Below are 18369 nucleotides of genomic sequence, written 5' to 3' on the forward strand. Positions count from 1 at the left end.
GCTAAGAGTTTGCTGAGTCCCAGAAAGAAATTATAACATATAGGGTCACGAATTCAACCACCAGAGAAACAGTCAAATAAGATTGTGGTATTCCAGACTTCTCTGGAGGACCCCATCGTAGATGCTACTTGATCCCAAGACAAAGATTCAAGTAGCAGTCCTTATTTTGGAGGTGACAAAATGATAATATAAAAAGGAGACAAGAAGAGTAATAGGTACGTTTTCAAAGCTGTCATCACTCTGGGGATTTATTTTGCCTGTGAGGAATCTCTGGAAGCCAGTGTAAAATACCTATCTGAGAGCTAGCTCACCTGAGAAGCAAGGACAGAGATATTATACCCTCACTTTTCGAATACCACTGATAAAAGTGGCTGATGACAGGGAAATACTAATATTCTAGAATTTCAAGGAAGAGAAAGAACTCAGCAAATAAATATAAACATTGGTTAAGTGCACTTAAGTGGTTAAACACAAAGTGATAAGGTATGCATGCCCAATGCTGACCAGAGAGGAGAGGCCACTATTGTCAGTTTCTCACAACTATATATGGTTTATAATGCTTAAGAAAATAAAATAAAAGTACGCACCCTTTTTAGCAGCTGCTGTTTTACCTGGAACTTTATCTGTTTGTTTCAGACCAAATGATGGTGAAAAGACAGAAGCAGAATCTTCTTCGTTACTGTCAAATTTAGCTGAATCTAAAATCACAAAGTTTTTTTTTTTTTTCAGTATAGAGACTGCATTTAATACTGTTCACTTAATACTTTGATTTTGATTCTTTTTACTAACTTCTCTTCACCTAATTAATCATACAATGTTTTGCTTTGCGATCATATAATCTATAATACACAAAAAGCTGAAAATAAAAAATATAACAACGTCATATTTAAAGTGCTAGTTTCATTCTAAAACAATAAACAAAGAGAAATGATCATTCTTAATAGTTCCAACTACTCAACTGCTATTAATTTAAAATGTAACTAACCAGGGGTCACAGCTCAGGGCTTAAGCCACAAACCCTGCATGCAGCCAACCCCTGTTTGCTTCCCAGCATCACATGGTTCCTTCTAAGCATCATGCTGGGAATAACCCTGGAGGCCTGAAGAGCACTGCTGAGTGGTCCAAGTAATCCCTGCTATCACAAGGCCTGAGCAGCACTGCATCCCCAGGCTCCTGCATTGAACTGGCAGTTCGGTTGTCCAAAATCACCAGGAGGAGCCCCTAAGCCTCCTGGAACTACCTGGATGCATAAGGAGACACACATATACATATTAAAAAATAAATGTGTGGCCAATTAAAAATTAAATATTTGTTTTTAAATAAAATTTAAAAGCTCTATCATTACTTGATATTTTGTACAGTACAATTAACCACTTCATGAAAATGAGAAATTATGATGTAATATGAAAATAAATATTCATCTTTGACTTCTGGGCCACACCCAGCTCTATGCTCAGAGGGTAGTGCTGACAATGCTGGGGGACCATATCAAGTGCTGGAATTCAAACCAGGGTCTCCAGCTCAGCCACATGTGAGGCATGCACCTAAACCACTGTACTATCTTTCTGACCCAATATTCTCTCAAACTGTTACACCCACATCCCTACCTCCCTTACACATAAATGATTCTATGTATAGTTTAAGCATCTGCGTGCCCATTTGAATCAATCCAGAATGCTTATTTTGACCAATCCCTTGAAAACCATCTCAGAAAAAGTAAATAAACCTAACAACACTAAAGAAAAATGTAAAAAGAGGGTAAATTTTCTACTCATCAAAAATCCTGAAATTAAATCGAGATATAACTATTTGGTGCATCTCTGAACTTTGGCCTATAGTTGAAAGCTACCACTATAGACCCTTTGTAATATATGGATTTAGAAGAACTATGAGTGGTAAGAGAATATCCCAGCACAAATATTGGACTTTTGAATAAGTAGTACAGAAAAATGGTAGAGGCAATGCTTATATTTATGTCATGCTTAAGCTTTATCATTTCACATAAGTCCTTTCATTTCACCTAAGAAACCTGTGAAGTTGAAATCAATTTCATTTCCAAGCTCTAGGGAATATGATAAAAAATACTCAAATGTGTACCACCACACCCCCATGCATGTCCAAGATAGCTAGTAGCTACAATGTTCACAGATGATCCAAAGCAGGAATATCCCAAAATGTCCATGAAGAAATGAAGGATGAAGAAAGAAGTGTGCTTGCACCATTATAAAAGAATCAACCACAACTGGTGCGCAAAAGAAATGTCTCTCAAACATCATGTGAGTGAAAGGAAGCAGACACAAAAGAGGAAATATGAAAAGATCTCACCTATATAAGGTGTAAAAGCAGTTTGTCACAGAGAGTGGTAATGGAGGAGGGCCAAGACTATTTGGGGAACTTGGAGTATTCGGTGGTGTAAGTAAGGCTGCTAAATTTATTATGTTTTTTGATCCAGGTTCTAATTACCTATGTGCTCACTTTGCAAAAATTAATCACTCTGGGCAGTTATGTGTTATACTTCCGTAAAATTTATATCAAATAGGAAAAGGGCACACAGAGGATTGCAAACTTCTATTTTTTAAATTAATGGCTATAACTATTTACTGTTTTTTTTCCTTCCAACATATAGCACTGATAAGTAAGCAATGAAAAAAATAAGCATACCATCCTCTGACTTCTGGGAATACGAAGGAAATGAGAAAAGATTTCCAAAATCTTGACTTTTTTTGTCATGTGAAGATTTTCTATTAGAGAGAGAGTGGGGAAATAAAGAAAATCACACACCACAAACATAATACAACTTCCACAAACATAATATAACTTAAATATCTGGTTTCAAACTTGACAAACTGTATAAATTGCACTGCAGGATTATAATCACATGAGAAAATTTCAGTCATCCCAGTACACAGAGATACTGGGCAAACCAGTAACAATATACCAGAAGATGGAAACTGGACAAAGGTTTAAAGTTATTCAAAACAAGGCCAGAGAGGAATTACAGCATGCAGGGAGTGGACCTTGCAAGCAGCCAACCCAGGTTCCAACCCCTGCACCACATACAGTCCACACACAGCCAGGAGTAATCTCTGAGCACAGAGCCAGAAAAAAAAGTCCTGAGCAAAGCCAGGTGTGGTCAAAAACACAAAAATTATTCAAATTAACTCTAAGTGAAATTTTCTTGTTGACAGCATTTCAGAAATTTCATTAGTAAATTACTGGCAAAATACAAAGTGTTAAGTCTCAACAAGACTGGGTGATAATCCTATTTCTGATTCCAGACTACAACTGTTAAAATAGTTATGAAATCTGACCAAGATCACCAACTTCACATCCTATTTGTTAATTTTCATATTCACCAGAGGCAAAAAAAAAAAACCCAAGGTAAGAAAATTCAATATCCCAATTCTAAAGTTTTAGAAACTTTTCTTTGAACTGGAGTTTATCAAACTATGTCCCAGAGGCCTGCTTACCTTCTGTAAGTTTTATAGAGCACAGCTATGATTATTCATTTACCTATCATTAAAAGCTGCTTTCTTACTGTAATGGCACCTATGAGTAGTTGCACCAGAGACTACATAGCCAAAAGAAACAGGGGCTGCAGCGATAGTTCAATGGGGATAGGACACTTGCCTCGCAGGCAGTATATCTAGATTCAACCTGCAACATCCCATATGGTCCCCCATGTGTAGGATAACACTCTTTTGTCCTTCCTCAGGTAGCTTAGGTTTGTCAGGTCACACCCATCTAAGAACACTGAACTTGTATTGTAAGCAATGTCCTTTCTGTGTGGACACAGGAAGACAGTTAATATTATACTTTGTAACTTGGGAGTTGATTGACTCCGAATAATATTTACTCCTGGGCATATGATTTCTTGACTCAGTTGCCCTTAGTTCCTAGCACCCCAAAAGCAGGGTCCCGACGAGGGACTGAATGGACCCAGGGCAAGCAGTGAGCTACCCTGCCATTGAAATGGGCCAGGCCAAAGAGCCACGATACTCAACTATAAGTTGAGGGCATGATCATGGACAAATGCTGTCATGATCCAAAAGTAAGTAACGACGAGACTAGGACCCTGCTGGAGCTAGGAAGATTAACCTGGCCTGAGGACTGCGAAATGTATAGTGAGATGTTCTCAGGAAGAACCAAACTAAATTTATATCTCTTACTGTGCTCATACAGAATGACATTGCTAGAAATATTAGAAGTAGATTTATTACAACTATTTAAGTAGATTACTAACTGAGGGAAGAACACAGCCTTGTTGGGATCCCACCCTTGGGCGGATCTCCTAGTAATCTGAAGTAATCTCTGTAGATGAGATTTTATCCTTGAGTTAATCTCCTGGAGGAGTGGTCTTACCTCTCTTTGTTGATTCGTCAGTATTCAACCCACCTTTATGTCACCGCCTTATGTGACTGCTATATAAACTAAGACGTAAGCTCGGAAAGAGGGTCAGAAGCGAGAGAGCTCGGGCTCCAGAGATCCAGAGTCAGAGCCAGAAGGAGAGAGGTTCCAAGATTGGGGCCCAGGAGAGAAGGAGGCAGAGAAAGACAGGAGTGAAGAGGATTGGAATAAACTACTATTGATATAGACCGGCCTGGCCCTCGTTTCTTCTTCCGTCTGCCCTTGGCCAACAGCCGTTCCGATCCAGGCCACACACAGCGGCTCAAGAGCACCGAACGCAGGCAGTGAGACAGTGCCATCCAGTGAGCCCGTGAACACACAACCTTCGGCGTGATAAGATTTTACACCCATGCACCAGGAGTAATTCCTGATGCAGAGGCAGGAGTAAGCCCTAAATATTGCCAGGTGTGTCCCCACCCAAAAAACCCTGAAGTATTAACTGAGTCTTTTATAGGAAAAAAAAATGCCAACCCATGCTCAAAATTTGCAACTTATAAAATGAGCTGTAATACTAACCACATATATTCCTTCATAAGGAGTTATCAACTAAAATAACCAGTTTGTAGAGATTACTCTAAGATCTTTAACAGCTATCTAGATAATACAACTGAAGAGCAATTGCTTTATTACTTACTCTGGGGTAGCTTTTGATTTGCCTGGTGAAAATGTATATTCATCTTTATCTAAGCCATCTGAAGGAACAAACTCATCTTCTCCATCATTTGTTACGGGAGATGCCTTAACTTTCAATTCCTCTAAATCATTATTTTCATCATCATCATCAGCATCATCATCCTCTTCTTCTGAGAAATCAAATGTATACTTAGGCCTTTCAGCTAGGAGAAAAATAAAACTGAAGTTAAAATAAAAATTCAGCTTATCCACATGACATACTATTACTAATATTGCATTTGAAAATATTTCAACTATACCTAAAAGCATTCAAAGAAAAAGAGACAAGTAATTTAGAGAACAAAAGCCAAATTTATTCCATTACTTTGATAGTGTTAATATCTTTTTTTTTTTTACTTCCCAGGAAAATATAAATACTACTTATGTTAAGATAGTAAAAACTGACAGAACCACTAAAATATTACTTTTAATAGTTAAATATTGTTAAAAAAAGTCTTCCTATTTCTGCAATTACAAAAAAAATTTTTACAGATCTTCAGTGTTAAACTTTCTCTTATCTATCTTTTCTTCATGGTAGTTTTATTATGAAATAACAGTAATTTTTCAGATGAAGGAGACATAACCTCAATAAACTAGCACAATAGTAACTAAATATAGAGCACAAAGTTTATCAATTACAGAGAAAGGTGTGGCACAAAGAAAAATGAAAAAAAATGAGGCCCGGGAGATTGCTCAAAGTGCTAATGTGCTTTGCATTCAGCAAAATAAGTTGTATCCCCAGGACTACCTGGTCCTTAAAGCACCATCAGGAATGATCCTTTTTTTTTTTTAATTTTTGGATCATACCTGGCAATGCTCAGGGGTTATCCTGACTCAAATTCCAGTCTGCCGCGTGCAAGGCAAACGCCCTACCCGCTGTACTGTTGCTCCAGTCCAGGAATGATCCTAAAAGAAGGTGCCAGAACATCCTCCTCTGTTACAAAGGTTAGTCAGTTTTTTATCCTTATTTTTGGCAGGGGGGCACGTCTGGCAATGCTCAGGGGTTACTCCTGGTTCTGCACCCAGGAATCTTTCCTGATGGTGCTCAGAGAACCATCTAGGATGCCAGAGATCAAACCCATGTCAGATACATACAAGGCAAGCACCTTTCTACTCTACTATCTTTCCAGTTCCAGGACAGTTTATAACTTGATGACTCTAAAGGTAGTGAAGGCTTAAAGAAGAACAAGGAACCAGAGGGGAGAAAGTGTGTAGCTTGCACATGGTCAACCTGTGTTTAATCCCAAGTATCACATATAGTTCCCTGAACACTGCTAGAAGTAATTCCTGAGAACAGAGTCAGAAGTAACCTTAAGCATTACCTGGGGTGGGCCAAATCTACCCCACCTCCCAAAAAAAAAGGTCAAATTCCATGCAATTGATAATAACAATTAATAATAACCTAACTCTAGCACTGGGTTATTTCGTTTTGCCATGTGCATGGAATCAGACTCCTACAAAAGGGAAATTTTTCCTAACATGGATAAGAAAAAAGACTGCAAAGAACTTTATATTTATTCATCACTGGTATACTAGCAAGATTCATTTTTTTAACCAGGACTTTAAAACAATGTCGTACAGCTCAAATTTTATATAACAAATATCAGAAGCCATAATTCAATTTGGAGAAATTTAAGACTAACTTCACTAAGATCATTCTGAAAGCAATTTTTGTTTTCTTGAACTGTAACTTTTGAAATACTAATAGCTTAGCATTTTAATAATACCAATAATACCTAAAACAATTTACATAAGTAATGTACACTATAATATACAAATTATAAAATGTATCACAGGCTTGCTCTTCAAGTCCATATTATCCCTTAAACATGTATCTTACTAGGTCCTCTCAATGTTTCTTTACTTATTTCCACTCTGGAGAAGCCTGTGTTCTCACCATCATGTATTCTCCCTCTCTCCCCCCTCATATCTTTCTAAATAAGTTTCAATTAAAACTACCTTGCTTCACCAGAAAAATTTAAATAATCAAATATATCACTATACCAGCTGCTCTCCTAAGCAAAGAATCCCTTGGAATAACCACAGGTTCTGTTTCCTCCAAGTCACTTTCTGACTTGGATTCATCATCTGACCAAGGATTCCGTTTCTTCACTTTCTTTGTGCTGGGTTTACCAGATGAGGTAGGTGTTTTTCTCACCCTGGTGCCTAAAAATAATAAGATATGTATGTATCAATACACATGAAAATGTCATTAGCAAACATAAAACTGTGATAAGGAGAATTCATTTAAAAAATAACTAATGGTCATAAAAATCATTACTTCAACTATTAGAAGGGGGAAAAAACACAATCAGGTAAGACTAGATTTTCTCTTACACACACACACACACACACACACACACACACACACACACACACACACACTTTGTAACAATTCCTCACCAGGCTCTTTTTTCTCCCTCTTGGGTTTGGGGCCTTTATTTACAGGAACTGGAGACATTATTGCCTCTTCTCCTGTACCTTCTACTGGAGTTCCACTGAATTCTTCATCAAATTCTGTTTTTACTGCTGTGGTATCAGCTTCACCCTACACATTAAAAAGAAAAATAAACTATGAGTAAAAATTATCAAATGAACACCATATATATTTAGTACTACAATTTCAGCCAACAAACTGCTTTCTTCACATCAGATGAGTAAATAAAATGTGAGTTTACTTATACTTAGTCTTAAAAAAAGATTGATCAAATCATGATTTTATTTGTAGCAAATTATATGCCTTGCCATTCAAATCTTCTGGTACAAAGTGAGATGACAGCTACTTAAAAGATTACCACAAAACAACAAGGCTTTTGAAAAATCAAAGGAACTTTTATACCAATAGCTAAGTACCTACAAAGTACATTCTTATCATTCAGACCTTATATATTAGGGAAAACATTTCATATTATATAAGTGAGTAAGTAACATATGCTATCCACTGCATTACACACACACACACACACACACACACACACACACACACACCTGCCCAACCCTGACAGAGACAGTACAATAACAAACAGAGGTGAGCACAGTGCCAGCAGCAACCCCTGAGTACCCCTGTGGTCCAAAATCATTCGTATAATAATTAGACTTATTTTCTGGAAATATCATTCTGGTAGTAAGAGATAAGACAGAGGAATAAAGTAGAGAAAAGTAGAATTCATAATTAGATTACCAGGCATAGGATGAATTTAAAAAAAGATTACTTTGTTACACAGAAAAAAAATTAAGGAATTATAAAACACTGTCAATAGGGACCGAGATGAGGAGAGTGGATTTTGAAACTGCTTTGTAGGAAATTAATAGGATTTACTTACTGATTAAATGAGAAAATTCCGAAGTTTGGGCCTATTTTAATAATAGCTCGTAGTATCAGTAACTGAGGCAATATATAGAGGTGGAAGCGTGTGCCTTGAAATCAGGATAAGAGCCCAATTTCACATGCCGAGTATCAAGGGCCTTAGGAATTAAGTTGCCATAAGAGCTTGGTGCTCCTAGAAATATTATAGGTTAGGGACACAGGTTTTAAAGTCATCAGTATTAATGGAAAAAGCCCTGGGCATAGACAAGATTATTCAAGGAGACCATGAAAATTCAAGAGCAGAGTGCTTAGGCTGGAGATATGGCCCATTGTGCTGCAGTGCATGCAGTACAGGCACCCAGGTCTGGTCACCAGGACTGCATGGCCCCCTAGTCACTGTCAGGAGTAAACCCCAAGCACTGAGTCAAGAGCAGCCACTGAGCATACCGACTGGAAAAGCAGAAACTATTTCCCTAAGGAGAAAGCAAGCAAATGTGTCCACGTGAACCTGCGAGTGGAGGGAAGTCAGGGAACTGAGAAGCAGTTTATGAGAACCGCAAATTATCAGGCGTCAGTTTACCAGAAAAGAGAGGAGACAATCGTATCAGAAGGCAGAAGACAGATGTCTCTAGCATTACGATACTTCTACACCTCGAAGATTAGCCTCTATACAGAGAATCTCCAGGCTCTCACACTAACTCTTAGACCAATTGCTCAAGCTCTAGAGAGACTGTGGAGATGCAAGCAAGGAAAATGACTGACACCCGTTCAATCCCCAGCACTACATGGTCCCCCAAGCACCACCATGTTTGGTCCTAAGTGCTCCCCACCTCAATCCCCCACCCCCAATAAAAGTTATTAGTTTACTTTAAAAATCAAATATCTTTCTCACTGTGACACTTCCAAAAGTTGGGGCTAGGACACATGCTTTGCTTGCTGGAGGCCCAGGTTCGAGCCCCAGCCCTGTATGCTGACCCAGCACTACTAGGAATGCTCCCCCACTCCCCCAACCACCAAATAAAAAGAAAACCTTATCTTACAAAGCCTATAAACTTTTGCTGTTATTAATCCATGGTTTTCATCTAGAGTGCTGCTGAACATTTTGATCTCTTTATTTTTCTTTTTTTGTTTTGAGGCCACATTTAGCTGTGCTCAGGGCTTATTCCTGCCTCTGCTCCTGGCACGATTTGGGGGATCATATGGGGTTCCAGGGATCAAACCCAGATGGGTTATGTGACATATGAAAGGCAAGTACCATATCCACTATACTATCAGTCAGTCCCTTGATCTCTCGCTTTAAAAACAGAACCAAATGGACAAGATACTGATTAAATGAGAAAATTCCGAAGTTTGGGCCTATTTTACTGACACTGATTTGATCCTTGGCACCTTATGTGGTCCCACAAGAACTACTGTAAGTGATCCCTAAGCAGAGAACAAGGAGTAAGCCCTGAGCACTACCACGTGTGGCTCCAAAGTCATAAATAAATAAAAATAAAAACAGAATCAAGAAAGAAGTAGCTCTACATCTAAATGAGCGTTCTCCACCAATCTTATATTTCTTCTATAGATAAACTGCTCTCATTGGGAAAATTATTTTGGTGCTTTTTTAAAATTTATTACTTGTTTAATTGAATCACAATGAGATAATTACAAAGTTTTTCGCAATTGGGTTTCAGTCATATAATGTCCCAAAGTACACTGCCCATCACCAATGTCCCCAGTTTCTCTCCCACCACCCTCCACCCCTGTCTGCTCTATGGCATTTTTCTTCTCTCTCCCCCCTTTTTGGATAAAAAAGAAGTGGAAATGATTTTGTATCACAAGAATATTCATTCATTCTCTCTCCCCCCCCCCCACACACACACATACATACTCTTCTTTCTCTCTTTCTCTCCCTCTCTAACTCCCCTTTGGATAAAAAAGTGGAAATGATTTTGTATCACAAGAATATTCATTCTCTCTCTCTCTCTCTCTCTCTCTCTCTCTCTCTCTCTCTGTCTCTGTCTCTCTCTCTCTCTCCCTCCCTCCCTCCCTCTCTCCCTCTCTAACCCCCCCTTTGGATAAAAAAGTAGAAATGATTTTGTATCACAAGTAAAATATATCAGAAACACAACAGGCATGTTTTCAGTACCCAATAAAATTAAAATTTTATATATATATATACAAATATAGATTAATACGGAGGTGTTTTATCAGAGAAATAAGAGAAAGTAAAAATTAGAGAACTGCATACCTTCTTCTTCTTCAGCAATTTTTTGCTGGCATCAGCCTTCATAGCAGTAATTTCAGGAACTATTCTTCTCCCATATGGTGAAGGCATGGTCTCTTCTAACTGAAGCTTCTTCACCTTAGGTTTGCCAACTTTACCTTTTACTGCTTTTCCAGCCATTCCAGCCAGAATATCTTCTCGTTCTTGTGCCTCTACTTTCTAAAGTACAATTATAAAGGAGGAGGAGAGAGGGCAGGGACATGAATAACTCACTAGAAAAGATAATCATTACATCATAAGAGACTGAGCTCAATTTTATCCACTAAGGAATAAAACTTTCCTTTCAACTTATCTAATCTGAGCCATGGAGGCAGCTCAAAAGACAGGAGCACACACTTGATTACATGAGGTAGATCCAGATTCGATCCATGGCACAGCATCAGCCCTAAGACTGTACCAGGAGCAGCCCTCTACCCTAGCACTACAACCCACCCCAATAAACACACACACTTAACGTACTAAAATTAAAAGGAATACTAACTGACCTAAAGGCTCCCTTCCACTTTAAGGATCATGATGTGCTGTAGAATAAAGACTTCTGACGACCTGTTATCACTAACAACAGCAAATCATACATAGAGGAGTTCTGTTAAAGTATGGTAGCCGTCTTTCCTATTGCTTAAGCCATAACATGAAATATAAAAAATAATTCTCATAAAATGAACTATTAAAAGTGCCATGTAGTGAAGATGAACTTAAAAAACTATGTAACAATAAATGAGGATACAATCATATTCAATATTAAAGACTCTTGATTTTATAAAATTACTCCTGCACAGAGTAGCAAGCTTTGAAAGGTATGTGAAACAATGCCATCATACTCTCAAAACTTGAGAAATCTTTGAAGCATAATAAATCGCTTTATAGAAATAGCTAATTTTTCGAATCAGAAAAACCTAGATTTTAATCAGAGAACTTCTACTTATTATTATATATCCTTAGTAAGAATTATAATTTATAGGATATCTATTCTTGTTATATGATGGGCATTAAAAATCATGTAATCTCCATTTTATGGATAAGTAAACTGGCATTAAAAGGATAAACTAAATATTCTTAGGTATAATAATACAATTCTTCTTTATAGAAGTTGTTTAAAGTCTCTAAGTTTCAGAATCTATATCTGAATAATAGTTTTAACAACCTCTCTCATTTGAGGTCATTGTGGAGGTCACTCAGGATTATATGCAATGCAAATAATAATTAATGGTATTACTAGAATCTAAGATATACAGAGAAATATCTTTTTCAATTTAGATTTTGATCTGGAGAAACAAAGTTGTAAACAAAAATAAACTCTCATTTATAATATTGAAACACTATCATTCTATTTTCAAATAATCAGAGTATATGTTTAACTTTGTCTAGACTGATCTGGCACTTTTATCACTTTGAGGAGAAAAAATAAACTTGAGGGGCTGGAGCAATAGTACAGCAGGTAGGGCATTTGCCTTGCTTGTGGCCAACCCAGATTCAATTCCCAGCATCCCATATGGTCCCCCGAGCACCACCAGGAGTGAATCCTGAGTGCAGATCCAGGAGTAACCCCTGAGCATTGCTTGGTGTGACCCAAAAAGAAAAAAAATAAAATAATAAAAAACCGAATCAGTAAAATAATTTTAATTTACTTAAGAAATGTTAATTAATAGAAACTATTAGAATCTAATTTATTCTGGGGGCTGGAGAGGTAGAATGGCTGGTACAGCACATGCCTTGTATGCAGTGGACCCAGGTTCAATCCCCAACACCCTTAAGGTCCCTGGAGTACCAATAGGAGTAATGAGTGCAGAGGCAGGAGTAACCTGGCTGAGCATTGCCAGATGTATCTCCAAAAACAAACCAAAAAAAATTTTTTTCTGAAATTCAGCTAGTTTTTCATATTCATCTATATCAGACAAAAATTTTCTTAGTAACTTCATATATGTAAGAAGCTTAATCTTTACGCAACTCAAACACATTTACCTCTAGAGTTAAAGGAAATTCTGAGATAGTTCTTGCATTTTTTTATTCTTATTTTATAAGCACTATTTTTCCTTTTTGCATAGATGTATTGTTTTGTTTTTTGGCCACACTCAGTTCTGAAGGATTCTCCTTACATCTTTATTTAGGGATCACTATTGGTAGGGATTGTTGAGACCAAATGTGGTACTCGGGACAGAACTCAGGTTCGCTGCATGTACGACAAGCACTTACTGTGCTATCTCTGTCTCCTCCAAATATATTACAATGAAATCTAACCTACCTCCAGCTCTTCAACAAATGCTGCTAGATCTTCTTTCCAAAGATCTGAAGGAGATTTCCTTTTAAGATCACTGACCTCTCGTCCCTATAATAAAAAGTAGTATGATTTAAATCACAGTAATTCTAAAATGTATAGAGGGTAAATGAAAATACTTATTTTTGGAAAAAGACATAAATACGGAGAACACTAGAATGGTTTCAAATTATTTAACTCATGAATGTTCATACTTTTGCATCTCTCTGTTTAATCAATTCTTCAACTTTTTCTTTAGTAAGACACCACAGAGACATATTTAAAATATAATTAAAATCAGGGCCTGTAGGAGTTCCTGAATCAGAGGAACTATCATCATGCTGGTTTTGTGTTTCTTCCTCTTCTGCAGCCTGTAAAAATATAACAAACTTTATATTAAAGTCCTGTCTAGTATCAAATTAAAGTTGAATCTTACTGACTACTGAATACTCTAGATATTACATTTTTAATATGCTGGGGGTTATTTTATATTTTCTACAAATCAACTTGAAGAAATATTTTTTCTATAAAAAGTTTAAATTTTCTAAAAATATTCAATAAAATCTTCAAAAGAAGTGATACATTCAGTCCCTATTTATCCAGGAATCTATTGAAAATCTAATTGCTTTTCCCAGGCCCTAAGTCATAAACTGAGAAGATACCACATCTTAAAGTTAATAGAGTGGAATTAATGTTATCTCTCACTGCTTCTTGTTGGATTTTTATATTGGTGAATGAATAAACAATCTGAAACTCAAATATCACTTATGATGACAGTCTTATAATTGTAATAAACATGCTAAAATTCAGTAACTTGCTAAAGATAAATTCTAAATAAAAAATTCTCCAAGGGAACAATGTTTATGTAAGTACTTAAAGAAAAAAGGTTCACTCAGGAATTTAAGAATTGGTATGTTAAACGAAAAAACTGTGAGTGCCGTTCTATAATGCTTTTATTAGTAAGGTCTTTTTCCATAAAAATAACTGCAATTTTAAAAATGCCTCTTATGGGGCTAGAGAGATAATACAGTAGTTTACACCCCTGTCTTGCACACAGCCAAGCTGAATTCAATCCTTGGAACAACACATGGACACCCCAGCATCCCCAGGAGAGAGCTCTGACCACACACAGAGCCAGGAGAAGGCCCTGAACAATACTGGGTGTAAAATGCTAAAAACAAAATGCTTTAAAATGCTAAAATAAAAAACAGACACTAAATAAAATTGTATCTAAATTGCTTAAGGCACCCAGATAATTTTAAGTGACTGAGTAAATTAACATACTACATAAAACAAAAAAACTAACTTTTGGTAAACCAAAAAGAAAAAAAAAGCCTACAATTTAAAATTATCAGTAAAATATTATAAAGTCTGCTTTGGAGTGAAAGAATAAAAATTTAAATTGCAGGGGCCGAAGAGATAGTATAGGGGGTAAGGCATTTGTCTTGCATACAATCAATCCACGTTTGATCCCCAGCACTTCATATGGACCCCTAACACAGCAGGAATCAACCCTGAGCACAAAGGCAGGAACAGCTCCTGAACTTTGCCAGGTGTGGCCCAAACCTCCCTCCCAAAAATTAAAATTGCAACGCAATATGCTTCATCACATAAGCAAAACTACAAATTCAATTAAACATTAGCCAAATAAGGAATGCCATGCTAACAGAATAAAAAGTTCCTACATAATTTGTGACAAGATAATAAATTCTATCCCCAAAAATTCTAAATGCAGCTGTGATGCTATTGAATATTAAGATTGTTGCACTGTGGCTAAAATATTATTAGGGTGTGATAAAATCTTGACCTCATGCTTTAATAAATCTATATGCTCTAGGCTTGATGATACCCAAAGTATTACTATGTACTCTCACAAATATGTTTTACTTCAATTTTCAATATGAAAATTTCAGGAATCAAGAAAAATAAACTAAGTTCCATTTTTATTATGTACTGAAAGAAATGTTAATCTTCTAGCGATCTACTTTCTGACTCTTCAACTCAAAACAAAACGTTGTTCTTATAAGAAAGCTCCTTTTTTCTCTGAAGCCCCAAAGTGAGCATAGTCAAGATGCTGACGAAACTTTGATGGTGAAAATGAAAATGGAAATCAAGCACTAAATTTTACACACAAAGTTTACTACCATCAAAAGGGCATTCTTAAACCCTAAGTACTTTTACCACTTAAAAATAATCATTAGATTCACTAGTTTTCTCATTTTTTTTTTTAAAGAGGTAGCTTAAGCCAACAGTGAGGCAGAGAGGCAGGTAATATATAAATTATAATTGGGGTTTAAGAATGCAATAAATCACAATGAAAGGTAAACTCTTAATTCTGGATACTCCCCCACTGTGCCCTAACCTTATTTTCATCAACAATGTTAAAAAGCCTTTTATCTTATGCATAATTGCAAAACTAAATTTATTCAAATTTTACATTAACTATTCTATTAACTATTAAATTGAAAAAAGCTTGAATCATGTAAGGTAAGAAGCATTTCAGTGTAGCTTGAAAAACAGTTTAAAATTCATAATAGTATTCATTTAAAGTTTCAGTTAATGCCACATATTATAAGTATATTTTTTAATATTATCAATATCATTTAAGTGATCTAAGTTCCCAAAAGATTACTCATTTTCAATTTCTTCCTTTTGTATGTCTGTATTCTCAATCACAATGTTGTGCTGCCTTTAAAATTTTTTCTTTCGATTACACAACAGGAAGAAACATTCTTGAAAGGAGTCTGTTTCAGTATTCCATTAATCAAATATTAGCAACCTAGCATCTAAAGTGGACAACTGAATAAAATATCAGATTTCAATCCAGTACTGTAAGATTCAAATCTCTGGCCAAAGACCCAAGCACATACTTGGTGCTTGATTAATACTGCAGGACGGGACATTCCATATTAAGCCTTCCCTGCAGAAACCAAAACCAGATCAAGTGAATGGTGCCATACTGTTACCACAGATAGATCAGTGTGAAATGATTTATGTGCTAATAGTGTAGTTCCCAGATAACATACATGCACCTCACAAAACCACCACCACAACACCCTTTAGTGGCAGGCTCAGAAAAAAAAGGCCAAGGAGACTGAGCTACCTTCTCACACCTGGAGTCATTTCTCCAGGCCCTGGTTGAGTCACACTGGCAAAGTGCTTTGTGGTGGGTTTGCACTGCAAATTCCTGTACTGTCTCTGTTCTGTGGATAAACAGAAGACTTCAGTCTCCAACAGGCAACTCAGCACTTTTAGCAATATTAAATTTGAAATGCAGGGGTTGGAATTTTTGTTTTGGAAGTTGCTTTTAAACGCTTCTCTGAATATCTTGTTCTGCAAATGATTACCTTTTCTTGTGCTTCTTTCCAGGCTTTCACTGGGTCAGATTCATAACCTCTCTGGACTAACATTTGAATCAAATCTTTCTTTGACCTATTCTCTATGTGAGGGAAAAATAAAGTTAGGATCAAGAAAAGAGATTCAATTTGTATTTGTTTATATTCTACTGACAAAAATGTCTTCTATTAATAAAGTTTTTTTTCCATTTTAACTAAAATTCAAATTTGTAAAGGTTGTATCTTACCTATAGTGATCTTCCCTTGAATCTTCTCTAAAATGAAACGGGCTTGATTATTAAGCTTTGTAGATTCTGCTCCCAGCATTCCTACCAGCCATTCCTTACGTAAACCATAATAACTTAATCGTAAATCAAAGAATTCTTTCAAAATATCTTGCACAGTTTCATACTTCTTCAGACACCCCATATGATCGAAGAGTACCTAAGCAAAACAGAGTGGCTGAACCTTACATAAATCTGTAGTGGTATTATTAACATATTTGTCATTTTAAATGTAGCTTAAATAGCAAAAAATACATTATATGAACAGACATCGCCCCCAAAATGCCATTATGTAGAATCAAAATTATATAGCAATACAGTACATCTGCCCTAAAAAGAAATTTAATTCTCTAAAATTTAACAATATTTAAAATAGAAATAATTTTAGTAGCTAAAACTCGAAACTTAAAAAAGATTTTTATTTGTAGCACTATAAAATTCTTAAAATTATGTTTTCAAATAAAAAGCAATCATATTCTATTTTAAAATTCGGAGATATTTAAAGCTTTTTCTTACCACGTGCTTGTCTCTTATTTTTTGTAACTCTTGGTGCTGTACTTCACTCAAACTACATTATTTCAGAACATGTTACTTCTCTGTCCTTTTTCTTCTTTTTCTTCAGCACATTATAGAACTTATTCTCAGCCTCTATGCTACTAATGGATTTCTTTTACTTTTTTTTGCAGGAGAAGGGGAGGTGCTGTGCTAAACCCAACAATGCTAGGAGGTACTCTCCGCTCTGTGCTCAGGGGGTCACTCCCTGACAGTGGTTAAGGGATCATGAGGTCCTAAGAATCAAATCTGAGTCTCCTGCATGCAAGTTATACACTCAGTCCTTTGAGCTATCTACCCAATCCTCTTGTACTCTTTTATTTTTCAAATCCCAAAGCTAATCGAAAAAGGAACAAAGGCAATAAAATAATTACTTGCTACCACCCCTCTATCTATAAACACAAATCTTTAAATTTAGTAACAGATAAACACACCACAATAAAAATGCACATGAAAATCCTGTAACAAAGCACTCTCATACCTTTTGGTCAGTACATATGAGCATGTATGTATCATTCATGTTCAAATCAAACGGCACAAACTTAAATGTATTAAGAGTAGTGAATAACCATAGAAAAGGAAATTTAGCAAAAATAGAAGAGGACAAAATACACTGACTGCAGCCACTTACATCTCAAAACCAGTTACAATTCAACTCATGGCATGCAATAAACAAGTAAAATCAATTACCATGGAATTACATGTAAGAGTCGTCTGGAGTTTAAACACTTTGTGCAATCCAGCAGCTTCTGCTTGTGCTAGTTTCTCTTCAGTCATTTTCACCACAAACTTCACAGTTGTATCAGTATGGTATTCTTTATAATCAGAAATTAATGCTGGTGTTTTATCTGTTCCATTTAGCATAGGTTCTAAAACCTGTTCTTTGTATACCTATGAAAGATTTCAAAATAAATGACTTTTTCCATGATGTACATTTATGTTCTCGTTTAATTTTTTTTTCTTAATTCTCAATTCAAGGGAAGTTCTCGATCATCTCCTGCTCAGTTACTATAGCAGACAATATGTAGGGATCTCAATGAAAAGAGAAGATATTCAAGTTAATGGTTCTTATATGATCATACTCTAAAGCACAAGGAGATAGCTAAGAGTATAAAATGAATGACATCAAGCAGAACTGACATGAGATAAACAATATGAACAACTTTGACTTAAAGCAGCTGAAACTAACTGATAGGAATTTAGGATTTTCTTTCCAGTGCCAGGGATCAATATTCAAAATAAGTGCTGTATCACTGAGTTACATCTCAGACTAAATAGGAATTGTT

General features: G+C 36.1%; 1 protein-coding gene across 2 annotated transcripts in view; it reads right to left on the minus strand.

The window, feature by feature from the left end:
* TOP2B (DNA topoisomerase II beta) overlaps window positions 1-18369 on the minus strand; it is a 70858-nt gene that overhangs the window by 6425 nt on the left and 46064 nt on the right. For both annotated transcript variants that reach the window (XM_056129875.1, XM_056129874.1), the window contains exons 23-33: window positions 17774-17974; window positions 16496-16691; window positions 16260-16351; window positions 13128-13283; window positions 12901-12984; window positions 10623-10817; window positions 7483-7627; window positions 7084-7245; window positions 5042-5243; window positions 2662-2741; window positions 588-698 (exon numbers count right to left, since the gene is read on the minus strand). In XM_056129875.1, coding sequence (XP_055985850.1) covers window positions 588-698; window positions 2662-2741; window positions 5042-5243; window positions 7084-7245; window positions 7483-7627; window positions 10623-10817; window positions 12901-12984; window positions 13128-13283; window positions 16260-16351; window positions 16496-16691; window positions 17774-17974 — 1624 coding nt within the window. The remainder of the gene's footprint in view (window positions 1-587; window positions 699-2661; window positions 2742-5041; window positions 5244-7083; window positions 7246-7482; window positions 7628-10622; window positions 10818-12900; window positions 12985-13127; window positions 13284-16259; window positions 16352-16495; window positions 16692-17773; window positions 17975-18369) is intronic.

Source organism: Sorex fumeus, unplaced genomic scaffold (assembly GCF_029834395.1).
Source record: "Sorex fumeus unplaced genomic scaffold, SorFum_2.1 ptg000072l, whole genome shotgun sequence".
NCBI classification, from domain to species: domain Eukaryota; kingdom Metazoa; phylum Chordata; class Mammalia; order Eulipotyphla; family Soricidae; genus Sorex; species Sorex fumeus.